The sequence below is a fragment of the Rattus norvegicus genome, chromosome 10 (assembly GCF_036323735.1).
Source record: "Rattus norvegicus strain BN/NHsdMcwi chromosome 10, GRCr8, whole genome shotgun sequence".
Lineage (NCBI taxonomy): Eukaryota > Metazoa > Chordata > Mammalia > Rodentia > Muridae > Rattus > Rattus norvegicus.
In genome coordinates, this window is record NC_086028.1 from 85575164 (window position 1) to 85602160 (window position 26997).

The following is a 26997-nucleotide window of genomic DNA, read 5'->3' on the forward strand; positions in this document are numbered from 1 at the left end:
AAGTTAACATGTCAGGACCAAATACCTCCGGAGGTCCCTGTCCTGAACCTTCTTCCTCCGGAGCAAGGCCAGGAGAAATGTTGTCAACTCTAGGAGACCATTTGGGTCCCGGTGACTAGGAACCGTCCAGCTCTGACACCAGCTCTGTGCTGTCTAACTGCGTGTGCCTCAACCAAGGATTCCATTTCTCTGAACTCATTTCCTGCCGTATATAAGGCAGCTCATCCTACCTGCAGAGCTGTTTCCGTTCATGGCACATAGCAAGTGTTCAGTCTCTATTCACTCCGTAACTTACACCCCAACCTGAGAGAGTACAATGGAAAGAACACTATGTCTGAGCCCCAGCAGTGAAATGCCTCCCGCCCAAGCATGAGGACCTGACTTCCGATCCCCAGGGCCCATGGGAAGAGCCGGTGCGGGGCCACAAGGTGACTTTGTGGGTAAAGGTGTGTTCCGCCAGGCCTGACAACCTGCGTTTGCTCACCAGAGCGCGTGTAGGTGGAGAGAACCGATTCCTAAGAGGTGTCTTCTAACGTTCACATCCCCACAGTGGTGTGCTTGGGCATACAACCCCGCCTGCACACACTACGTAGATAAGTAAGTCTAAAAAGAACACACCCGGGGAAAAGGCCAGGGGTGGGCATCGCACATCTGGAACCTCCATAGGAGGAGGTGAAACGGGTCCCTGGAAACTCGCCAGCCGGGCCACCCCACTAAATCAGTGAGCCACAGGTTCAATGAGAGACCTCGTCTCAAAAGGACCGAGGATTGAACACAGAAGGTACTTGTGTTCACCTCTGGCCTACGAAGACACCCTGCTGAGTATTGCAGCAGTCCCATGTGCAACCAACCCCTGGACCCCTCTAAACACCACTTTAGCTCTCTGAAGTGGAACCGAGATTGTGAAAGTCAATGTACAAGTCATTATCTAACCAGAATTGCCATAGCTGTCGCAATGTGCTCTTGCCCCCTCTCCCTTGTCCTGGGACGGGGTGGACTCCGGCTCAAATAAAACAAGGAGCTAAAACATGACCCATCCCTCATCGGCTGAAGTTAAGCAAGGCATCCATTTTCCCTTGGAGGATAGTTTTATTGACAAGTCAAGGGAAGGGCTGGTGTGAACTTTATCATGCCCCTCCCTGGGGAAGTCGCACTGGTAGCAGGGTAGGAGGCCAGGATCAGCTCAGAGGGCCTTGGCGATGGACAGACTGTTGTAGTGGGCTTCCTGGCCCTCAAGCAGGCTGCGGTAGGTGGCGATCTCCTGCTCCAGCCTCGACTTGATGTCCATGAGCTGCTGATACTCCTGGTTCTGGCGCTCTGTGTCAGCACGCACGTTACTCAGCTGGACTTCAATACTGCTGATCACACCTTGGATGTGTGACAGCTGGGCTCCGTAACGGGCCTCTATCTCTGCCACAGTGCCTTCCAGGGCAGCTTTCTGAGGGGAGGAAAATGGGACATGACTCAGCAGAGGCAGGTTCCCGAACTTGGGCACAGCCTCTGAGGTTGCCAGGGTACAAGTGTGCAGGCTATGGGGTAGAGACACATACCATGCTGAGCTGAGACTGCAATTCAATCTCAAGGTCCTGGACCTTACGTCGGAGTTCCGTGACCTCAGTCTTGTTTATCTGGATCTGCGTAGTGTGGACAGCGACCTGGGTGTTCAGCTCATCAATCTGTAACAAGACAACCGAAGAGAAAATAAGCAACAAGCTTGTGTGTGTGTGTGTGTGTGTGTGTGTGTGTGTGTGTGTGTGTGTGTGTGTGTGTTGGAGGGGGGTGAATCAGGGTCTCTCCTTACCACCCTCACAGGTTACCAGTGTCTTCTGCATACCTGAGTAAGGTACCAGGCTTCAGCATCCTTCCGGTTCTTCTCTGCCATGGCCTCATACTGACTTCTCATCTCACTCAGGATCTTGGCTAGGTCAATGCCTGGTGTGGAATCCACCTCCACACTGACCTGGCCACCCACCTGGCTCCTCAGGGCACTAATTTCCTGTGAAGACGCCAGAGACAGGGGCATGTCAAGACCTAAACATTCTGGACTTGGACCAGGTCACTCCCCCTCAAAAGCGCCCTGAGTCAAAGAGGCCTGGTTTGGAGGTGCAGGTCTAGGAGCCAGCACCAGAGAGTAGATGTGTGTACTGGTCACATTGCCCTGCTGGAACTGTGAGAGGTATGATCAAAGACAGGGCCATGGTGATGGCGTAAGAGATGAGGCCATGATCAGTGAGCCCAAGATAATAGTGTCTCTCAGTTCTGGGACAAGATACTCAGAAGGCCCAGCCTGACCCACCTCCTCGTGGTTCTTCTTCAGGTAGGCCAGCTCCTCCTTCAGGTTCTCTATCTGCATCTCCAGGTCGGTCCTGGCCAGGGTCAGCTCATCCAGCACCCGGCGCAGGCCATTGATATCAGCCTCCACACTCATGCGCAGGGCCTGTTCTGTCTCAAACCTTTCCAAGGAGATAGCTGCAGTCAGGGGAGTGCTGGCTCTGGCTCGGCCAACTTTCCCGGGGTCTGTAGGAGTCTGTGGGGGTTTGCTTCGAGCCAGCTCAGGTGGAGAAGGACAGAGGCCAGGCCTCCACTGCCTTAAGCACTATAAAGGCCTCCGGTTGCTCCCATTTCAATTCCCTGGCTTCTGCAGCCCCCAAAGCAGGAACACTTACTTGGTCCGGAAGTCATCTGCAGCCAGGCGGGCATTGTCGATCTGTAGGACTATCTTGGAGTTCTCAATGGTGGCGCCAAGGATCTGGAAGGGAGGAGGCAGGCAGTTGGCACCAGTTTGGCAAACTGGCATCACCTATCTACTTTCTTCCCAAAGAAGGAGAGAGGAATGAATACCCCCCACCCCCACTCCCTAGATACTACCCTCTAGTCTGCTCTCTGGGAGGCTTTGGCATAGAAACACAGCCCCAGAGCTGGCACCGTACAGGAGGTTGGGTGAAGGGAAGCAGGAAAAGAGTCAATTCCAGAAGGACATGTCAAAGACCTGTGCAAGTGAAACTCTAAGTGGTCTGAAAAGGGCCTAGAAACAAGAAGCATTAAGAATCACTTATCCCAGGGGCTGGAGAGGTGGCTCAGCGATTAAGAGCACTGGGTATACCTCCAGAGGACCAGGGTTCAATTCCCAGCACCCACGTGACCGCTCACAACTGTCTGCAACACCAGTTCCAGGGGATCAGACACCCTCACACAGACATGCATGCAAGCAAAACACCGATATACAGAAAAAATAAATAAATAAATAAATAAATCCCTTTAAAAGAAAGAAAAGAAACATCTAATCCCTGTCCGTATCCCACACTTGGAGCACATTCCGCTCCACAATGTGCCAGGTACCTCAGACCCCCTTCATGGTCACTCAGCCTCGCTCCCAGGTTAGTACTGCCACTGTATATGACTGGAAATCCTGAGTTTACCCAATCTGAAGACTCTCTGGTCTGAGGGGTTCATTCAAATCATCGAGGCCATCACTGATTTAAGTACCGGGGCTCAGTGTTTTTCAAAGATTAAGGGCATGGCCACTCATCGAGTTATCACCATATCTGCATGATTTTTTTGGTTTGGTTTGGTTTCCTCTGGTTTGTTAGAATTTTAGGGAGTGAGGGGTTGGGGATTTCGAGACAGGGTTTCTCTGTGTAGCCCTGACTGTCCTGGAACTCACTCTGTAGACTGACCTCAAATTCACAGAGATCTGCCTGCCTCTGTCTCCCCAAGTGCTGGGATTAAAGGAGTGTGCCACCACACCCTGGCTCTGGTTTGACATTTTTGAGACAGAGCCTCACTATGGAGCTCAACTGGCATCAACTTCGTCATCCTTCTGCCTCAGTTTCCTAATGTTGGATTGTACGTGTAAGCCACCGTGCTCAGTTACATAGATAGTTGGGGTGATTTGTTGAAGAAAACAGCAGACAATAAAAATCAGAGCAGAGGGTTGGGGATTTAGCTCAGCGGTAGAGCGCTTGCCTAGCAAGCGCAAGGCCCTGGGTTCGATCCCCAGCTCCGAAAAAAAGAAAAGAAAAAAAAAAATCAGAGCAGAGCATTCACAGCAGAGCAAGAAGTGCTTGTAGATCTGTGTGCTGTGGGTGTGTGGGAGGGAGAAGGGACGAGGCAGGAGAAGGAAGATGTGGGCTACCTAGGATTCTAGCTGTCCATCACCGGGTCAAAAAGCACTGCTCTATCGGTTTGCTGTGTGCCCAGCTCGGTGCTAGGTTCACACAGCACTGGGAAATGCCCTTGAGAACTGCATGTTGCGGGAACTAGCTGGGAGGAAGCTATTAAATGGAGCACCAGTCTCTGGTGCGTTTCTTCAGGCAGGACTTAGCTCTTCCCTAGGAGTGAGGGCTGGGCCCCACCCAACCAGCCTGTTGGATGTTGGAGGCCATAGAGACTTGCAGGTTGCCTTCTCTCTGCCCGGTACTCCAGGAGAGAGGTCCACAGAGGCAGAGGGAACAAGCTCTACCTCCCTGTGATTTACTAAAAGTTTTATCTTTCTTTTGTTTCATGTTAGAGTTGGGTGGTGGTGGTGGTGGTGGTGGTGGTGGTGGTGGTGGTGGTGGTGGTGGTGGTGGTGGTGGTGGTGTGTGTGTGTGTGTGTGTGTGTGTGTTGCAGACGGTTGGTGGAGAGGTGGGAGCCCAAAGACTCATGTAGCCCTGACTAGAGTCAAGTTAATTGTAGCTTACTACGAACTCACCCTCTAACCTCTACACCTGATCCTGAGATTACCCGCCGAGCTACCGTGCCTGACTGCAAGGCTTTTTAAAGATGTGGTTTTACTATGCAGCCCCCAGTCTTTACATTCTTCTCATAGCTCCTTGCGAGCCTCGGTCCCCTGGGCTGGAGAGGAATGAGAGGACAGAGGCTGTGAAGAAAACCAGACGCCCCGCGCACGACCCGAGAAAACAATGCTGAAGATTCCCAGAAGAGGGTCTGGCTCAGGTGAACTCCGAACCTACAGACTAATAATATCCTGCAGCGCACCAGTCCCCACCCCAACTGAGGCTGAGGCTCGAGGTCTTCACCTCTGAGCAGCCCAGAGCTGTATTAAATTGCTCTCACTTTGGATATTCCGGACCCTCTCTCCTAGCAGGTCCGCACGGTCTCTGAAAGCGCCACCCACTTAACCTAAGTTCCCTTCCGCCCCGCCTCCACTCGAATCCCAGGATCCAGCCCAGACTTTGTGCCCCACCCTGCAGGTTCTCCTTGTAACGGGCTTCCCCACCCGCGGGCTGAGTTTCCACAACCTCCCCGCCCTGCCGCACCACCCCAGCAGGTGCACCTTCCAGGGCCCGGCCGCTGCCCACCTTGTCGCGCAAGTCCTCGATGGTCTTGAAGTACTGGCTGTAATCACGGAAGGGCCCGGGTCCCTGCTTCTGGTACCAGTCGCGAATCTTCACCTCCAGCTCGCCATTAGCCTGCTCCAGGGCGCGCACCTTGTCCAAGTAGGAGGCGAGGCGATCGTTCAGGTTCTGCATGGTGATCTTCTCATTGCCACCCAGCAGCCCATCGGTCACAGTCAGGGCCCCACTAAAACTTCCACCGCGTCCTCCGACATAGCCCCCGGAGGATGAGGACACGATGCGGGTCGAGGACACGGACACGCCACGGCCACCTGAGCCCCCATGGATGCTAGGTGCGCGGAAAACACCCCCTGACCCAAAGCGCACGGGACCCCCGCCCATGCCCCCATAGGAAGACATGGCTGAGGACTGGCGATAGCTATAGGAAGTCATGGTGAGGAGGAAGACCTGAGCAGAGGGATAAGGGACGCGGGTCTGAGAGCTGCTGACCGCAGGAGGAGTGACGAGGTCCTCACCTGGGGCTTTTTATGCCCCGGGCAGGAGGGGGAGTGGAGATGTTGAAGGGGCGGGTATCAGAAATTTCCAAGCTCCAGAGTGCAAATATGGGCGCTTTCCCCATTGGTTAATTCCTGGCTATTCTGTTCCTACCTCTCCCCTCCCAGGAGCCAGAGGTCTCAGTCCTTCCCAGAGCTGCCCCACCCCAGCCCACTCCAAAGCTACTGCCAACACAGCACGTCCCTTTTCTGGCTCTTCAGCCCCGTACTAACACAGTCTTAAACAACTCTCACTTCCGGAGTGACAGTATCACTCTGACCCTTTAAAACCTCCAGGAATTGACACCCTTAGAAGTCATACCCCTCTGAGCCCCAACTCAGTGACCACTCTGAGAGTGCCCCTTCTGGAATCATGTTAATAAACCCTCCCTCTGTAATAACACACACACACACACACACACACACACACACACACACACCAGATTTCTACACCCCACTGGAAATTCTCCACCTAGTGCTAGAGACCACCTTCCCCCGATTCCCCATTAGTCTCTCTTAACAAAACCAGATTCCTCTTGTGAGTATTCTAAACTACAGGCTTCCTGACTTTCTGAGACAAAGTTGCCCCACCCTGCTGTAGCCACACAATGCCCTCAGTGACAATAGGCACAGCTGCAGGAAACACTAGGCTACCCAAGTGGCTTCTTCACAACTGCTGTTCAAACTGCCGTTCTGTAACTGCTCAGACCTAACCCGCAGCATGGTTGACCCAGTTCAGAAACTCAACCCTCACCCCCACCAGGACACCTCCACCCTTCCTGACCCAAGTCTCAAGATGCCCTTAACAAGACCTCTAATATTCAGTTTCTTTGATATTCCCATGATGAGGACTTTGAACCTGGCTGAGGCAGATAACTTGCCCATAAGGCATTTGGCACCTTCCACCCAGAGACAGAAATGGAATAGAAGCTGCCCTCCTTAAGCATTTCTGAAGAGGTGCTAAAAGACTGCAGGCTAAATCCAGGGGACCTCGGAACCCTCCTAGAACAGAGATGGAGGAGAGAGTGAGCCAAAGTCAGCAGCACAGACTGGGACATTTTCATACTGGAAGGAGCCCTTCTCCACTCCCAGCCCCCAGGGCAACCAATCCAGATCTTTCTGGATCTTTCCCTTGGGCCAGACTCCCTGATACTCACTACCAGGACACTTCGATAGCTTCACTCCCAAATTCCTGATCGACAGTCCTTAGTGGTGCTCCACAATACACTCTTCTTTTGTCAGAGCTGTCTCTGAGACAGACATCCTATGCCCCCTGAGACGGGGAGTGGGCCAACCACTTCCTATCTCCAGGCCTCAGTTTCCCCTTGTGAAATGAAGAGTGTTCAAAGTCAGTCCTCGTATCTTCACATTAACAGCGGGGTTTACTACGACTAGTTGAAAAATTGTTCTTCTAAAACCCAGCACTGTCTTCTAGCCACCATCCTCTCCACGATGAAAACAGCAAAGCAGCAACAGTACTTTTATACACTTATACACACACACACACACACACACACACACATACGCACACACACATATATGCACACACACTTATGCACATACTTGCACGCACATAAATTTATGCACATACACTTGCACACATACACACTTACACATTTATATACACATGCACACACACTTGACTTGCACACACACATATACACACATGCACATACACACACCTTCCATGAGTGACTATAAATTAGGGAATCAATGGTAGAAGAACTCTAGGGAGCCCCAGGCCGGCCAGGAAATAGGGTGTGGCAAAAGCTTCATAAAGGTTTTAGTGGCCTGGATTAGCTAGCCACTGTGAGTCATTCCTTATCTGGCCCTCAGGAGGAGGCCTGCTCCCTGGGGGAGGTGAAGGGAGAGATTGGCCAGATAGTTTGTTACTGTGCTTTAAGTCCAGGCATGTGCCTGTTACTCAGGCCTGGCTGGTGGGTCTCAGAAAGGGACTTTGTATCCAGAAACGGAAGCTAGGACAGATAAAAGTACTAGGAAAGTAACTGTGCTTTTGTGTTCCCTCGGTTTCTAGAACTTTCTGTCACTCCTACCAGAGTGACCTTACCCCTGAGAGCAGCCTTACAAAGCCTTCTCAGATGTCTTTGGAGCCTACAACAGCCCAAAGAAAACAAGATTCTCTGCCTATCTCAAAGATAAAGGAACCACTCCAAGAAATGCAATAACTTGCCAGAGATCCACAGCCGAGACGCTCAAATTCCAACCTCTTGACCCCAGCCCCACAACCTAGGATTCAGAGTGTAGTTAGAGGCTCTGCTCACCCTCCCAAGAATATGCCAGGCCCATAAACAACTCTATGATTCCTGCCTCCAGCCCGGGCCGCCCTGTGACCCTGAGAGCCCACACAGAGAGAAAACCCGATTCCCCTCTCTCTGCTCTCAGCAGTGTCTAACCGAGAGCTAAGTGGCTTTGACTATTATATCAGGACCTCAGGAAAGCAGGATGAACACCTCACATGTACCAGATGGAACCGAGGGTCTCAGCTCACTCCCAGTGAACACATCACCCATAGCCCGTCAAGACGCCTCTGCTCCTTTCCTGGGTTCAGGATGGAGAAGCTGGTCACAGGCCCTCCTTTCCAAAGCTGGGATTCTCCAGGCTGGGGTGCAGGGTCCCTGGAAGGAACCCCAGGAAGGATTCAATCCAGCCTCCCCAGCTGTGATGAGAGCCTTGTGGGAAAGGACCTTGTCCATAAGAATAAACACTAGTGGCTTTAGCTGACTCCAAAATGCACAATGTACAGTACTAGAGGCCATGAAAACTTGTCTCATTTGTAAAATGAGGAGGAGGAGGAGGGGGAGGAGGAGAGGAAGGAGGAAGAGGGGGAGGAGGAGGAGGGGGAGGAGGAGGAGAAGAAGGGGGAGGGGGAAGGAGGAGGGGGAGGCCTATTTCATGGAGTTATTTCAAAAACTCAATGTACTTGTAAAGGGCTTAATCAGAGCACCTGGCTGATAGCACTCAAATTGCTTTGTTATTATTATTTTATTACATAATGTTATTAGTATTAAATAGTAGATGACGGTCATAATTATAATCACGAGTATTGTTGTCTAACTGTTTAATTCACATTTCCCCAATACACAGGACCATGAGCACCATTGCCTGGTGAACTTCAACAACAGCCTCCAGATGACAGGAAGGTTGTCCCCAACCCAGGGGCTCAGAGAAGTAAGGCGGGTTGTCTGAGGTCACGTGCCTCCTGAAGAGAGCCAAGATCACCTCCCAGGTCCTGGCTATGGGGTGCAGACTCTCCATCTCCATCTGGATACATTCCAGAAGGTTTTCCACTTAGAGAAGATATCTACTTCTCACAGGAGAGCAGTTCAAAGGTAAGGGAAAGTTCTTAATCCCTGAGGAAATGGGGAAAGGCTTGGGGGTTACTAGAAGGATTCTGGGAATGTGAGCCCCCAAGTAGAACAGAGCGGTGTGTATGAGCCATGACAGCACGGTGACTAAATAATAATGAAGGTGACAATGGTGACAGCAGGTGACCGTTGCCAGTCTCCGTTGCGGATATACAGGGCCATCCTGCAAAAATTCGCATACATTATCTCAAGTCATCTGATAAGTTTTGTATTATTGTCCCTATTTTATAGTCAAGAAAACTCAGGCCCAAAAGGCTAACAACTGAACCAAGGTAAGAGGTGAAGCTATACTTCCGGCACAGACTAACGCCCCAGAGCCACAGTTCCCACCATTATGGCTTTTCCGGGTTTCACCGAGTAGAGGTCAGGCACTTTCCTCCAGTAGCCTGAAGGAAGACTTGTCCGATTGAGGAAGTCATAGTATCACCCACCAAGGTCCTTACTGGACATTTCGGCTCCTGTACAGAGATATTTGGTAAGTCGCCAGACCATGCAAGCACAGTTCCTTCAATTCTGCCTAGCAGAAGGGCTAATTAACTTGTGCTGGAGAAGTAAAAGGTAGACATGAGGAAAATTCATGTATGCAGCCATCGAATAAGTAACTTAGCAGCCCATTACCTGTGAGGCCAGAGACCAACATAGAGTACTCGAGGTGCCTCTCACCCTGTCATTCACTGAACCCAGGCATGCACCAAACCCCTTCATCCACGCCAGGCATGTTGCTAGGCGCTAAGGTACAGCTGTAAACACAAGCTTATCCCCACTAAGGGCCTGACAGCACATAAGGGGTTATGTGCTTTGATGAAACGGTGGGACCACACCTTTAATACCAGCACTCAGAGGATATCCATCTCAAAGAAGAGGAGAAGAAGGAAAAGGAGGAAGAAGAGGAAGAGGAAGGAAAGAAGAAAGGAAGGAAGGAGAAAAAGCACAGATTAAGAGTAGATTGGATGTGCATGCTTAACGTTAGCCCTTCCTAAAGCCCTGCGGAGACAGGAATGAGGGGATGCCTAAAGAAAGTGAGAGGCCTGACATCTGAGAGCACAGAAGATGAAACATCCTCTCAAAAACAAGGGTGTGGTAGGAGAGACTCGGGGTCTAGGGTTTGGGAAGAGAAAAGAACAGGAAACTCAGAGGTCGTCTGGAACCCAGGAGACCAAGCGTCTGGAAAGGAAGGTGAACAGCACTGGGTGAAAGTGTCTCTAAGCAGCACAGCCGCACCCCCAACCGCTGCTCCCACACACACCCCCAACCCCTAATCCTCCCATCCCATCCCCCGCCCCCACCCCCACCTTCCCACCCCTGGCCCCAGTCATAAACTCCATTTACAGTTAAAGAAGCCAGGTGACCACCTCTCTCCAGCTGGAGAAAGTGTCCGGACTAGATTTACTTTTCCCCAGGAGGCAGGAATGCAGGGGGGCAGTTGATTGATGCTTGGTTGGTTTTCTGTCTTGAAGACAGGGTCTCCTGTATCCCAGGCTGGCTTCCGTAGCCACAGATGGTCTCGAACTTTTGGCTCCATTTTCTGGATACTGCGATCTCAGGCACCTGCCACTTTATGCAGTGCTGGAAATCTATCACAGAGCCCGGGACACATTAAGCACTCGTCCTAGAGACTGAGCCACAACCCCGGTCAAAAGTGGCAGAGTTGCATCTTCTCAAGCGTTGGGAAAACTACAGGGAGGCAAGTTGCAGCAGCCAGGTGACAGGTAATATTTCTCAGTGTCTTCCATTTTTAAAAAGTCACACAAGTCACCTGGCAGACTCTTCTTCATCCCCAGAGAATGCCTTGCAGTGTGCTCAGGAACACACAGCAAAGGGTGGTCGGGGAAGCCTTGTTGCCATAGTGAAAAGACTGAACAGAGATAGAAGCAGTTACAAGTGAGCAGGTAGCTAAGCATGTGACATCTGGGGAGGAACAGGAGCAGAAATCACCTAGAATGAGTAATGTCAACACACGGTGACTTGGAAAACCCTCAGAACGAGTTGTTGGGTCTAATAAAAGCAGCGGGAGGCCGTGACACATCAAATGATACATGCGCATTAGCAGATGGTTGAAAGATGGCTTATTTCTGCAGGCGTATATGAATACGGATGTCAGCATGTTGATAAGGAAAAGTCCTGCCCAACTGCATGGAAGGTTTCTTCAGGGAGAAGCTGATTAAAGGGCAGAAGTGGACATTGATCTGTGGGGCTTCCATTTTTGCAAGAATGTATCTGTGCCTGGTTGGTTTAAATTAAATACTATCCAAGAAACACTGTCTAATTGACGCTTAGAGCTGGCTGCAGACAGGGCTGGGGAGATGCCTCTTGGTGAAGTACTTGCTAGGCGAGCATGACAGCCTGAATTTGAGCCTGTGGCGGTTTGAATGAGATGTCCTGTATAGTCTTGGGCACGTGGGTACTCGGTCCCCATTTGGAAGTGCTGTTTAGGGAGGCATGGCCTGGTTAGAGGAAGTATGTCACTGGAGGGGTGTGGGGGGCTAGGCTTTGAGATTTCAAAGCCTTCTGCCATTCCAAGTGTGCTCTTTCTGCTTCCTGCTCTCAGTTCAAGATGTAAGCCCTCAGTGTCGTTTGCTGTCTGAAGATTTCCACCCTGCTTTCTCACCATGGATGACACTTACCCCTCTGGAACGGGAGGCCAAATAAACCCTCCCTTCTATAGTTTCCCTTAGCCGTGGCACTTTATAGTGGCAATAGAAAAGGGATAAATACAGATCCAAAGAACTCACATTAATTAATAGATAAAACCAGGCGTGGCAGTGTGAACTTTTACTCTTCCTGCCAGAGGGCAGAGACAGGTGGATCCCTGGAGCTTCCTGGCCGGCCAGCCTAGTCTACTCCAGATCAATGAGAATCCCTGTCTGAAAGATAGATAAATGATAGACAGACAGACAGACAGACAGACAGACAAATGGCTCCTGAAGAGCTGAGGAATGACACTATATTGGTTCTGGTCCCTGTACCCATATGCACACATGCACATCCACACACACAAAGAAAAACTAGAACTGGCTACATTTGATACAGTACCACCCTCTTCCCTAGCCATGTGCATTCCCACATCCCACTGACACTCTAGTCTTGATCTAGAAAGAAAGCAGGATATTTTAGAAAGGGGACTAGGTATGGGAAGGAAAGGCCTTCTAGGAAGCCCTGGGTCTTAGGAGCCGATTTTCTAGGCAGGGAAAGTTGTGGTAAACTTGAGAGGGATTTGGGGAATATTTGATAGGCTCTTCAGGCCCTCGTGACCTAGAGGAAGACTCCTTCCAGCTCTGATTCCCCAAAAGTGAGACACTCTGGAAGCATTGTCAGGGCCCTCGGGCATTCCCACACTAGGCAGGAAGGCCTCCAGGTAGTGCTTCTCAACCCCACAGGAATGAAGCTGGCACAGGTCACAGTGTACCCTGTGTGGGCCAGCAGCCAGCCACTACTGTGTCAGACCTGAGAGACTGTATTAAACAGCCGAGGAATCTTGAGAGCCACTGGAGCATCCAGTCACCACATGCGCCATGATGTAGATCTATCTAGCCAATGTTATTTAGGCCTCAAACATCAAAATAATGATGAGAGAGAATGTGAGAGTTCCCTCGGCTCCTTCTAGCCTGGGAACATGGGAAGCTGTCTGACAGGGCATGAACCTTAGAGTGTCATAGCAGGAACAACAAGTCCAAGGTGCAGGTGAAACTTATTTACCAGACCAGGGCAAACAAGAGAGTCTTAATAAAGAATAAACACTGTGGGGGCCGGTGCAGTGACTTAGCAGACACGAGCACTTGTTCTTGTAGAAGACCTGAGTTTGGTTCCCAGGACCCACGTGGTGACTCACGACCAACTGTAACCCCTCCAGTATGAGGGGATCGACACCTTCTTCTGACCTACAAGGGCACCAAATATACTGTACTGCCTGGGTTTGTGTGTCAACTTGACACAGGCTGGAGTTACCACAGAGAAAGGAGCCTCCCTTGAGGAAATGCCTCTATGAGACCCAGCTGTAAGGCATTTTCTCAATTAGTGATCAAGAGGGGAGGACCCAGCCCATTGTGGGTGGTGCCATCCCTGGGCTGGAGATTCTGGGTTCTACAAGAGAGGAAACTGAGCAAGCCAAGGGAAGCAAGCCAGTAAGAAACATCCCTCCATGGCCTCTGCCTCAGCTCCTGCTTCCTGACCTCCTTGAGTTCCAGTCCTGACTTCCTGTGGTGATGAACAGCAATGTGAAAAGTGTAAGCTGAATAAAACCCTTTCCTCCCCAACTTGCTTCTTGGTCATGACGTTTGTGCAGGAGTAGAAACCCTGACTAAGACACATACATATGGTACAAATACATGCAGGCAAAATACACATATAACATAAAAATATTTAAATCTTTTTGAAGAATAAAACGCCGTGGACAGAAACATCACACCGCTGCAGGGGAATGAGGTCCTTTTTCATCAGGAAGAGAAGTTATCTAACTTAGCCTCCTAGGCTACTTGTGTAGGGTAGTATTTGCTGGAACACAGTTCAAAAGAGGAGGCTTTATCTTGAGGCAGAGAATTTGATAATGCCACTCTCGTTCTCTGACAGCAGCCTCTTTGAAGTGAGGCACTGGGGGCCACTAGGGGTTAAGTCTGTCTGTGGCATCAGAAGTCACTGGATTAGACTCCAAACAGTTGGAGTCTGTCTGAGGGAGAATGGAGAATTTTGTTTTCTATCTTGCCCTGCCAGGCTGGGCGAGTGGCACCATGGGAACTGGGGCCAACAATGGCTCATCTCAGGTACTTTCTGCAAGAGGTAACTGGAAGAAGCTGAGTCAGAATGGCCCATGGTGTTCCTCTACGAGCCCTCAGGGAGAAAAGAAGCAGCCAGACCAAAACCAGAGCAGGAGGGAGAGGAAGGGGAGGGAGTCCAATGGGCACAGTCCCTGTCCTGGCAAAAGTGGAGGGAGGGACATGACCAGGTGCCACATTCCACATCCCACAAAGGCTAAAGATGGCTTAGCTGAGTGGATGTGGACTTGAGAAAGCACACACTTCTCCCCACACAAGGTGGGGCCCAGTTCTCCTTGCCCAGGAGTAGCACAGCCTTGCACTCTGCTGTTTTATATGGACCTTATTTGGAGGCCCTGCCCCAGTTCAGGCTTCTAGGACGAGGAAGGAGACATGGGATGTTCCAGGGTATCCCAGAGCTTCCCTGACTGCCTGGAGCCCCTTCTCCCTCCCTGGCCAGCCATCTTCTCTCCCTTCAGGGCTATCCTGCCTCACTGGTGACAAAGACTCCAGGACTCTGCATTCAAGATCTCTACATTTCCAAAATGACTTGTGAAAGGATCTTGTGAAGCCCAGGCTGACTGGGTGGGTGTCTGGGACTCTCTCTATAACCTCACCCAAAAAGATGACAGTCCTGACCAGGAACTTTAGTGGACTTCCTCTAGGACAAAAGAGACTCCTGGCCACCTGGTGCTTTAGTGTGCCTCCAGGGAGCTCTCTCTGTCTCTGTCTCTCTGTCTCTGTCTCTGTTTCTCTCTGTCTCTGTCTCTCTGTCTCTGTCTCTGTGTCTGTCTCTGTCTCTGTCTCTCTCTGCCTCTGTCTCTCTGTCTCTCTGTCTCTATCTCTGTCTGTCTCTGTCTCTGTGCTGTCTCTGTCTCTGTCTGTCTCTGTCTCCCCACCACCCTGTGTGTGTGTGTGTGTGTGTGTGTGTGTGTGTGTGTGTATGTGTGTGTGTAAGGCCAGAGATGAGGAAAACAGAGCCATAGCGTTCTCCCTGAGCCCCTACCTCCTTCATTACCTAGGCCAGTTTTCTGTGGTTCTGCTCAGATCACAGACAGCACCTCTGCCAAGATCCTCTGGGTTCCCCCTGTTCCCACTGCCCCTGAAAACACCCGAGCACATGGACACACCAAAGGCTTCTAGCTCAGAATCCAACCCCAGGATGACTCCAGTGCTTATCACATTCAGCAGTCATTTGCTATGGTAGAGGAATACAGATGCCCTTTGGGGATTATCCTATCCGGTAGCTATGGCTACCTTCTGTGGGCACCTTCTAGGCCTACCCAAAGCCTCCTGCCAGCCTGGAGCTCATTCCCACAGTGGAGCATGGACTTAGGTTGATAGAGGATTAAAAAGAGGCATGACACTGAGAGTGAGGCCACTGAGGGAGGTCCGGGAAGGCCTTTCTGGGGTAACCTAGGAAAAGACACTCAAATGAATATTAGAATCTTGTTCCTTCCTTGGGGGAGCCTTGCAGACAGATTGCAGGCAGAGTCCCTGTGTAGGAAAGAAGCCAGGTGTGTTAGAGAAACATCTCCGAGACCACAGGTGGGGCATCTGGGAGGTGAGTCAGGATAGAGTGCTGGAGGTGAAGCCAGAGGAGGCTGGGAGGGAGCGCAGGGGCTCTGTCTGCAGTCTTACTAAGGAGCTGAATGCTTCAAGGAAAGGAATTTGAGCAGGGGAGCACTGGGGAGCCCTTGTCTGCTCTCTGGGGCATTGACCTCTGGGCAGGGAGCAAAAAAAATGAAACCTGGAGACCAGGAAGTATAAAAAGAGCTGGATTTGGTTGTGGGGGACAGCTGAGGCCTGGGGGAGCATTGATGCCTGCTGTGGTGATACATGAGGACACTGGGCTGATGCCCGCACTGACTTGAGGGTTTATCCAATTACCCCCCTGAAAGACCACGGTGGCTCCTGGATCTGCTTTGGCAGGCAACACACAGACAGAACTTGGTTGCCCTCTCCAAGAACACTGAGCTCTAACTGCTGGTGCCGATGGCACCTGGGAAGTCGGATGCATCCAGCAGGTATTCAGGGGAGGAAAACCCAGTCTGGGTTTAAGCTCACAAAGTGGGGCCTTGCAGGTTTGGGGGAGGTGATGAGCTTATTCGAGTCTCTGGACCAGAGAGGCAGAGGGTGTGGAGGAAAAGAGACAGTCCTAAGAACAGCTGGAAGACACTTTGGTGGCTGTAAAGACAGAGCGCTGAGCCCCAGGTCTGGATGCTTCTGGCTGAAGTGAGCTTCAATGCCCGGCACTTCAAACTCATCACACAGGGGCCTGACACACACTCACACTGATACAAACAGAATCACCAGCACACACACACACACACACACACACACACACACACACACACACACCAGCACTCTCGTACAAACACTGACATGTGCCCTCAGGGTCTTGGGCTCCCACTCACACTCTGACTTAAGAACATGCTGACACATCTTCACAGTGACACGCATTCAAACTCATACACTGATGAAAGCGTCAGCACAGTCCCGTGCTGGCACACACACGGGTTTATAGTTGCTCACATCCCACACACATGGATTTATATTTGCATGCTTCTCTTTCACCTCCCCACTTTTGTACTCACTCCCGTGTTACACATATGCTCACGTGCACACAGATACATCCATGTGCATATACACACAGGCATACACACAAGGATGCACAAACATGTACATACACATGCACATACATACCTAAAGGCACATGGACACTCATGTAAATGCAATTCCTGCACTCATATGCAAGTGCACATGCGTGCAAACGGATACTTATTTGGCATACCAGTAAACACACATGCACACACAAACACACATTCACCCACAAACATGCACACACAAACACACATTCACCCACAAACATGCACACACGTGCATTCACACACATGTTCACATACACACACGCTAATACACATAAATATGCACAAATACTGTATACACAGACATACACACAGGCCTGCATACAGACACACATGCCCATCTCTGCCTGCCCGTGGGGGATAATTTCCTATCATGGATACCGGAAGCTCAGTGAAGAGAAAGACAATCGCTGGAGGCTCCTAACAGAAGTTGGTGGCAGACCAGGGTCAGAGGAGGAGCAGTGGGGAGCCACGGGGACTCAGAAAGGAGGGTGTCCGAACTGGGAGCCAGGCCTGAGGCAGCATCAAGGGCACGTGGGTGGAAGAGGACGCCCTGAGTAACTGAGAGAAGCTTCAGTAAATGATTTGGGGAAAGCAGGTGACTCTGTAGACACAGGCTTGATATGTTTTGTCCTGTCGGTGTACTGACTCCCTTTGGGGGTGACACACACAAGCTTGCTGAAATCATATCAGCTCCCTTCTGATGTAGTGACTTAGCAACCGAAGATTTTAATGTACGCTGAGTGTTTTAAGGGACAGGATGGAATTTAAGCTCAGGGGAATCTGTCCCTGAACCCTGAAGCCTCACCATTCTGCAAAAAAAGAAAAAAAAAAGAAAGAAAGAAAGAAAGAAAGAGGAAGAAAGAAAGAAAAGAAAAGAAAAGAAAGTAGCAGAGGTTGCAGACGCCCCACAGACACTGAAGTTTACTCTACTGGGTTAGATTTCCCTCCCTGAAAAAGCAGCCAAATTTGAAGTCAAAAGATAATGCATACAAAGCTTTAGATGAGTCAGCGGAAACATAAGATCCGAGGACCAGCTGGATTGTCCTGATACCCTGTGGCCGTCCCCTGTGCTCCTCCCATAATTCTAGTCTCATTGCTTCAAGAATAAAGGACCATGACCCCTGAGAACCGGCCTCCAGCATCAGGCCCCTCCACATCAAGCCATCTTTGATCATCACCTGCTCTCTGGCTCTGGCAAGTCCACCAGGGAGGCTCTCTTCATGTGCTATCTGACTTCAGGCTCCTGAACAGAAGCACCAGAGAGGAAAACTTGGGTAAAATGCCAATTCTTGCCAGCAGTGGTGCCACATGCCTTTAAACTGAGCATTTAGAAGGCAGAGGTGAGGCGATCCCTGCGAGGCCAGCCGGGACTACCTGGTGAGACACCGTCTCAATAATAAATGAAATAGAATTTAACTAGTTAAAATAATAACAATACAATGCTGGCTCCTGATGTTGCTTCCAGGTTACTGGGTCAGTTTAGATGCATGAGTAACAAATGTATCAGTGTTGCATTAAGGGGCAGTTTAACCAAGAGCCAGTTGAGATTTGAATCCTCTACTTGTCTCTCTGTATCTTCTTTCGTTTATATGAGTCTGAGCCTGCCTGAATGCCTGAATGCTGTCTGTCCCTTTATCTGTGTCTGTATGATCCTAACGAAGGTCTTTGCTCTGTTTATCAAACGGCCCAGAAAACATCACATAGGAAAAGTGATGTGTTTTATCAAACAGCGGGGTGGGGTGGCCGGAGGGGGTGCCTTAGAGGGCTCATGCTGAGTTCCCCCCGCTGCCCAAGGTGTCACCCAAGGAGTAGGTCTAGAAGGAGGGAGGGAGGGAGGGAGGGAGGGAGGGAGGGAGGGAGGGAGGGGAGTCTTTTTACATGTGAGTTAGGACCCACCTGGTGTTACTAGGTAACTGTTGGGTGGAGCCTAGAGGAAATGCTAACAGAAGCAATGAGGGACACTTCACAGAAATATTTAACAGAGTTTTACAACGAATTAAGTCACTGACTCCGACTGACCCAGACAACAAACCCTAGTACACCATCAGGGCAAACAGATTTATGTCAACAGTGAGCCACAGTGTTTCTAACGTTTTATGGCGGTATTCACTTCCTAAGATCGCTTCCAACCTATTTGCTGCTTCCAACATTTATTTACCATGACACACATCTGCGAGTACATTACCCTAGATCGGGAGTCATGGAAGAGTGCAAAGCTTAAGGTTGCAGTTAGCTTAGATTGTAACAAAGTTGATTACTTGGGAAATCCAAGGCAAGTAGGGTTGGTGTTCTCTTAAAGACAGCTTAAACAAACAAGCTAAGTACACAGCAGGATGACAGCCTTAAGTCTCAAATGACCTCAAGGTTTATCTTTAACCTGGCTGTGAGGTCCAGCAAAAGTTCCAGTCTCTGAACTTAAAAGATACTTTTATAATAGGCATCGCCACAAGTTACACTTTTGTAAAGGAAGCTGCATATCTAATAAACCTAATTGCATTTGGTTTTTGGTTTGTAGCTTGACTCCAGACAGAGTTTTGACACCCTCAAACAACTCCTCCTGCCTCCGCCTCCCAAGAGCTGGGTTTTCAGGCATGCAGCACACCCTGGCCAACAGCCACTCAGTTGTTCACTGGAGGTTGCAGCCCAGCAGTCGAAAGCGAAGCGTGAGATCCACTGAACTTCCGTGAAGCTGTGAAGAAGCAGGGGAGAGACCAGCAACTGTGCGCTCAGAAGATCACGTGACTGTGGGTGGGAAGAAGGCCATCTTAGCATAGCAAAGCATAGGGTACGAACTAAGAGACCTAGCTGAAGTCTGGAGCAGAAGACCCTCAGCTCAGTCACCGCCTCAGTTTACCCAGCTCCTGAATCATCACAAGCAGAAAAGATCTAACTTGGTATTTTCAAGCTAACAAGTTTTGCTACAGCTTTACAGATAGATGGTCACAAAAGACACGACCCCTGCCCAGGATTTCCAAGTGTAGTGACTCACTTGTAATTTCCTGAGGCAGGAGGATTACCTTGTGTTCAAGACTAGCCTAAGCTACCTAATGGGTACCAAGTCAACCTGGACAATAGTATGAGACCCGGTCAAGCCCTGAAGGTGCTTTAGTTTGTTTGCATCGAGTCCTCTTGTCCATGGGGACGATGCAAAGCTTGGTCCTGAAGGATGCTACACGAACCACGGGTTTTGCATTACAGGGGAAAAGAACGAACTTTAGGAAACCAAGTCACCTGTAATGAGCCTGCAGCAAAGCTGCCTGCTACTTACTCGGGAAAGAAATACAAAAATCACTCGACAGAACAAGCAGCATGCTACTAAAGCACCTTTGAAAGACATGAAGAGACATTGCCAGAGCCTCTGCACGGGTGGAGGGCCGTCTCCCACGCACCTCTGCACAGTGGAGGGCTGCCTCCCATGAGCCTCTGCATGGGTGAACGGCTGCATCCCATGAGCCTCTGCGCGGGTGGAGGGCCGCCTCCCATGAGCCTCTGCACAGTGGAGGGCCGCCGCCCATGAGCCTCTGCAGGGGTGGAGGGCCGCCGCCCATGAGCCTCTGCAGGGGTGGAGGGCCGCCACCCATGCACCTATTTGTATGGGTGAAGAGCCACCTCCCATGGAAGCAGTAACACCACCAGCCTCATGAGGAAGTTATAAGCTGTAAACCAGATAAGGCTAGTGAGAGTCCAAGGCCTAGGAGGAGACTTCCCTGGAATAGATAAGACAAGGAGGTAAATAATTAGAAGCAAGGATGGAAAGTGAAGAATGCGAAACCGCGTTCAACATAAAAGTGTGGAGGCGACAAGGCAGGAATATACTAACAACCCTTATCATGGACCGAAGGCTGAAGTCATTAAGCCCAGTAAGATGCCTACAGATAGTAAGATACCAGCAACCTTGAAGGGAAAAGGTGCAAAGAATAAAGACAGCTCCCACCCAAGGCTATGCAAACCACACTTAAAAATATGGAAATACCCAGCTTCGCTCAAGAGAAGAGAAATGCAAATTCAGATTGTCAGGAAATCTGGATTTTTCACAGCTCAGATTCGGAAAGGATTGTGCCGGGCCTGTGGTGTGTGCTTGGCATCCCAGCACCTTGGATGGGGTAGAAAGCCAGTTAGTTTTGAAATAAGACCTGGTTTCAAAAGCTTAAGAGTAAAAGAGGGAGGTGGTGGCCCACACGTTTAAACCCAGCACTTGGGAAGTAGAGGCAGGTGGACCTCCGAGTTTGAGGCCAACCTGGTCTACATAGTGAGTTCCAGGACAGCCGGAGCTACACAGAGAAACCACATCGAAAAAAAAAGAAAAAAGAAAAAAAACAACAATAACAAAAGTAAAACCTTAAAAGTAAATAAAGAGAATAAAGAAAAGGGAGGTAAAGATAGCCTACAATTTATTAGGGATTTGGGAACCTGGACATCACATATTACCTGATTGTGGTAAAATCAGCATAATTATATAAATAGTAAGTCCCAGTGTGTATCAATATTTTAGATATCAGCTGGAGAGATGGCTCAGCTGTTAAGAACACAGGGTGCTTTTGCATGGCACCCACAACAAGTGGTTCATGAACGGTAATTTCATCTCCCAGTGGATCTGACACCCTCTTCTGATCGCCAAGGGCACCTGCACTCACTCACACAAACACACCGAAAAAAGAAAATAAGTCTTTTCAGTGTTAAACGTAATGCATTACATTTATTTATTTTTCATTCTATAGTATGTACAATTAGATAATATTATAAATAATATATGACAATAATACATTAGTTATTGTGGGGTTTGCCGTGGCGCATGTGTGGTGGTCAGAGGACAACTTGCAGGAGTGGGGTCTCCCCTTCTGTCATGTGGATCCTGGGATGGAACTCAGGTCGTTGAACTCAGCAGCAAGCACCTTTGCCCATGGGGACATCGCACCGTGTCTAAAGGTAATTTTCCATCCACCCAGATGTACCTCTGCAAAACGACATGTGTCCAACCATATTCACTGCTGTGTGTTGTTCAGATCAACCAAAGACTGGGAATGCCTAGGAAAGCTGGGGAAAGAGCTGTACGAAGAGCTCTAAAGCCAAGGCCATACAGCATAGCAGTTGAAATTAATAAGTCACTGTGTGGAAAGGCAGTCACAAGCTTGACCTTTGAAGTGCACCACACCTGGTTTAAGTGTCACTCATTAGCCTGACCCTATTATGTAATCTCCCTGAGCTTCAATTTCCTCCCCAGAACCTATGGGCAATGACAAAGCCAGCACAGCCCAGGATTAGCACCATATGCCTTGGATTCAAAATCGTCTGGGTATGAGGAGAGTCACTGTTGACTTACAACTGTATCCTGGAAACTAGCACTACACACACACACACACACACACACACACGCATATACACACACACACACATACACACACATGCATATACACACATACACACATATAAACACATACAGACACACATATACACACACAGACACACACACATATACACATGCACACATGTACACACACACGCATACACACACATGCATATACACACAGACACAGACACACATATACACATGCATATACACACAGACACAGACACACACACATAGACACACATACAGACACACATATACACACACAGACACACACATATACACATGCACACACATATACACACACGCATATACACACATACACAGACACACATACATATAGACACACACACATATACACACACAGACACACAGACACACAGACACACACACACACACACACACACACACACACACATATACACACAGCCTCGCTCCTCATCTCTAAAATGGGGCTAAAAATACTGACCTTGCAGGGTTTGAGGGAGCTGAGCAAACAATCATAGATAAAATGGTGCCTGGCCCACAGTCAGCCTCAGCAGTTGATAGCTGCTTCAGACACCAAATGTCACGTGTCCATCATGCTAGAAGAAACAAACCAAACAGCAGAGGTGGATGTTTCTGCAAAGCCTGGTACCCCCTCCACCCCACCCTCCCCAGAAGGCAGTCTTCCTAAAGGAGCCTGGTGTGGGAAGGAGAAGAAAGCCTAAGAAAATGTGCAAGGAGCAGATGGAATCCATCTTGTGTGTTCTTGATGGAGAACCCCAATTCCTCAGCTCCACGGGAACTGGCAAAGCCTTCCTCTCGTCCATGTGTCAACTTTAACATTGTAGGAAGATCACCTTCCTCCTCCCAGATGTTTACAGAGCCTGCCACTACTCACGTAGAGACGCTCCTGCAGAGACTAGCTAACTCCTCCCCCTGTCCTATACATAATAATTTCCCTGAGGTCCAGGTCATTTTGGCCTCCATCGGAGTGAGCACAGGCTGCACCATCCTGCCTTTTCTGTACATGTGTCTGTGTGTCTGTCTTTCCTCATTCCCCTGCCACCTCTGTCAGTTCAATCCCTAAGCCATGCAGAGCTGGGCAGCCTCTCATGGAGAAAGAATATGGGGTGTTCGGATGCAACTCAGGATCCAAACACTGGGCGAGCATTAGAGCCTAAGATGGGTGAAGGCAAAGGTGGCGCTGCCTCTGAGCCTGTCAGCAGTGGCGACACTGGAAGACATTTTGGGGTAGACAATGACAAGGATCAAACCCAGAGAAGAAGAGACAGGAATGAGAGGGATGGATGAGCATTGAACAGTGACACCCTCAACACCCAACACACCAACCCCAGTCAGTTTATGGCTCAATCTTGGTGTCTTCAGACGGTGCCCTTCAAGGAGGCTGTGGGGCAGGGGCACCTCACAGAATTGTCTTCCCAGCTTCAGAGCCCCCTGCATTGTCTTAGCTTGTGGCCCCCTTCCTCCTTCAAAACTCACCGCCCCCACCTCTGTGACCCCAGACATAGCTTCTCTCCCAAGTATCCCAGCATTTGGAAGACTGAGGCAGAAGCATTGCACGTGTGTTCTAGACCAGTCTGGCTACACTGCAGTCAGCCACGGAAGCTGGCATGGGCCACTTATGTTCCTCAAACCCCGTCTTTGCTCAGCTGGCCCCACTGCCAGCAGTGGGCATCCCACGAGTTAACTGTGCCTACCTCCGATGCCACCCGCAGAAAGTAAGCCCTCCAAAGATGCACGCGCCCCGTGAATATACACCTTCCGTGGCTGTTTGAGAAGGAAGTCAGCGCTAAACCTTCATCATTCTGCATGGGATGGGCCCACAGGGGACTTGGGAGAAGGTGGTTAAGTTAAATGTCCTGAGATAGGAGGTAAACTATCTGGTTATGTGCAATGTAGGGACAAGGTCTTGTGAGACGAAGATGGGACCATCGAGATCAGAAAGAAGAGAATCATGGAAACAGAGGCGAGATGATACACTGCAGAAAGGCCGGCCCTCCAGTCAAGGAAAGACTCCAAGCAGCCTAGAAACTGGGTAAACAAGGAAGTGCTGTGTTCATTATTTGTCTGGTTGCTATGACAAAATACACAGCCGAAGCCCTGTAGCGAAGGAAGCATTTTTTTTTTTTTTTGGCTCAAGGTCTGAGGGGACAGTCCACCGTATCAGAGAAGTCATGGCGACAGGAACACCAGGCAGGCGGTCACAGCCCATCCACAGTAGGGAACCAGAAAGCTGAGGGCTGTTGCTCAACTCCATTGTTGTGGGATATCTACTGGACAAGACTACTCAGACATGGGTTTAAACCAATAGAAAGCCTTCATCAGATGGCTGGTGACTACACCAGGTCTCACGATGCTAGGGTAACCCTGAGCCTTTCTCAGGGTGAGCCTTTAAGCACAAAAATCCTGGAGTATCCTAGACCAACAAACTCCAGTTAACAAGAACAGCTAATCAAGCAGAACTACAAAAGCCAGAAGGCAAGGTTAGTACATTTAGAGACTTTCCCAGAGCTGTGGGCATTAATGAATTAGGTCTTTGTCTTCGTTTTGGCTAGTGGTGTTGTCTTCGTGCCCAGTTTTATGGCCTGAGTGATATTTTCACCATGGAGTTAATTATGCTAAGGTCTGGGGGCCTGTTACACGATGTCTTTTTTGCATCCTGGACCGTACCCTTCCAGATGGTGCTGCCTATGTTAAGAATGGGTCTTGTCACTTCTCACCTCTCTGGAGACGAGCTCCCAGACACACCATAAACCCTGCCCTCTGGTTGATTCTAAATCCAGTCAACTTGACAGTTGAGATTAACCACCAAGTCGGCTTCTCAGTCCTCCCCGCCTCGGCCTGCAGAAGGAAGGAAGGCATTTCTTACCAACGCTTTCATTTTAACCATACAATTCATTTCAGACTGTGAGGCAGCAAGTTTGAAATAACCATGGTGGCACACCGGCAGTCCCAGCACTTGGAAGGCTGACCCAAGGCAGGGGGATCCAGAATTTGATGGCACTCCGGGATTCAAGAGAAACCCATCTTGAAAACAAGGTGATGGTGAGTTTGTCTTGGTTTGTGGTAACATGTTACCAGCGCCTCTTCTCCCACATAAGCCCCTGCCCAGGACTCAGACTCCCTTCCTTCTCTGAACCCCTATCTGAGCTCCCCTTGGGTGTTGTCCTCTGCTGACCCTACTGCTCTCTACATCTCGATGGGATGTGTTTTGTTCGCAGCCCACTCAGCTACCCTAAGCATCCATCTAGTCCCAGTGGGACCAGTGTGTCTGAAAATCTCCACCAAACCGGATACACAGGCAGCCTACGTCTTAGATGGGGTAGGGGGGCAACTGTGAATATCTCCCCCATATCTAGCTTTAAGGAAGGAGGGAAGGAAGGAAGGAAGCCTTGAGGCAGGGTTCAGAGAAAACAGGAAGAAGAAAGCAGCCAGCCCCCACCTCAGGTCCTCACACCGCCTCACAGGTTGAGATTCCTGGGCTACATTTCTCCTTCGCCCAACCCCCACCCTATAGGTTCAACTGGGTAGGGCAGGGCCTGGCCAGTGGGTGTGGCTGGCAGGGTGCCATGTCCTTCCCCAGGGTTTCACTCCCTACCTGGCTTGTCTGCACCCACCTGGTACTGCCAGGCAGCCGGGCCTCTTCACTCCTTCCGCATCCCACCAAGCTGAGCTGGGGGTTGGGTAAGTGACTCATCCCTCACCCCTCCTAACTGCCCTTTCCCTCACCCTGCCAGGCCTCAGCCCCTCTTAGCTCCATCCCTGCGAAACCCTGGGTGTATACACTAATACCTGACCATCTGAGCGCTTTTAGCAAGGCCCAGCTCCACCCACTCTCAGCACTCTGGTCCAGGGCACTGCCACTGGTAACCTCTCTACCTGCCTCAGGGAGTTAACAACAGGGTCTGTCTGCCCCAGCCCAATCTCTAACAGTGAGCCCACATGGAAAAAACTAGCTACCCTTGACCCCTACTCTCTGTCTCTTTACAGCCACAACACGTGCGCATTATTGCGCGGCTTTCCAGGAGAAAGGGTTACCACCCACTTCACAGATGAGAAAACAGAGGCTCAGGGGTGTGTAACACCCCTTCCCTCCACCACCTTCAGTACTCCCTAAGCAAACTCAGGAGAACTATAAGGGAAAAGACAGTATTTAGAGTCCAAAGCCCTGAAACATAGACTGTGTCATCTACTGGTGGCCTGGTCTTGGGATGTGCGTTTGATAGTCATATCTACTTTAGAGGCCAGCCTTCAGACACAGTTAGCTGCTGGCCTCTTCACAGGCTCACCTCATAGACCCACCCTCCAAGCCCCTAGGCCAAACTACACTTCCTTCTGGGCCTCCAAAACTAGGTAAGAGAAACATTTGCAGAGAGACTGAGGGCCTTGCGCAAGGGCAGCCAGCTGATAAAACACATGCCCTTTGTCCTCAGGCTGCAAAGCTTCCTTGTCCTCCCAGATGCAGTCAGAGCTGAAACAGCTCAGCTCAGCTCAGCTCAGCTCCAGAGCACCCCCTGGCGGTCAAAGGAGACATGACCCTCTGCAGCCAGGCAGGTTTCTTCCGCGCCCCCAGCTCCTTTTCTGGCCTGCTGACCTAGCCTTACCCTAGCCAGAAAAATCGAGAGCCAAGCCAGTCTGGACACAACAGAACCCACCCCCCCATACTGCTCCCTGGCCTTCCTATAGCAACAGAGAGGAGTAAGCTGTTAGTATGGTAAGAGTTAGAACCCAGGAGAGCTAGAAGTCCAAAGTTCCTCCTGCGAAGCCCTGGGTGTATACCTCCTTTTCTCTGGTCAACAAAACTATGGAGGAAGTACTGTCTCCCAAGAAAGAGCGCTTCCCTTCCAGCTGTAAAACTAATCTGTTTACTAGTGTGTAAGATGTCCACAAGGGGGCGCTGCAGCCATAATTGTGAGGCAGTTATCCAAGGAACTGTTCGTGCCAGCTTCTGGCCTGCCACAGGTTGCCTCTAGATCAACCGATCTTCCTGTCTAGGACTAATTTTCCCGCTAGAATCACCGTATA

General features: G+C 50.2%; 1 protein-coding gene and 2 long non-coding RNA genes across 3 annotated transcripts; 1 reads left to right on the forward strand and 2 right to left on the reverse strand.

Annotated features, from left to right (window-relative positions):
* Positions 1–1071: 1071 nt before the first annotated feature.
* Krt19 (keratin 19) lies at positions 1072–5789 on the reverse strand. Its single transcript, NM_199498.2, is given in 6 exon segments — positions 1072–1438; positions 1551–1676; positions 1835–1996; positions 2297–2453; positions 2667–2749; positions 5305–5789. Coding segments are annotated over 6 exon segments (1212 nt in total). The 5' UTR covers positions 5734–5789; the 3' UTR covers positions 1072–1183.
* On the forward strand, positions 5497–11476 carry LOC102554449 (uncharacterized). The gene is made up of 4 exons (XR_005490449.2): positions 5497–5633; positions 8940–9184; positions 10678–10929; positions 11299–11476. It is a non-coding gene; the product is annotated as an uncharacterized LOC102554449 (long non-coding RNA).
* Positions 11477–21286: 9810 nt separating this feature from the next.
* Positions 21287–22792, reverse strand: LOC134480639 (uncharacterized). The gene is made up of 2 exons (XR_010055281.1): positions 22436–22792; positions 21287–21573 (listed from the first exon to the last, which is right to left on the reverse strand). It is a non-coding gene; the product is annotated as an uncharacterized LOC134480639 (long non-coding RNA).
* Between the last annotated feature and the right edge of the window lie 4205 nt (positions 22793–26997).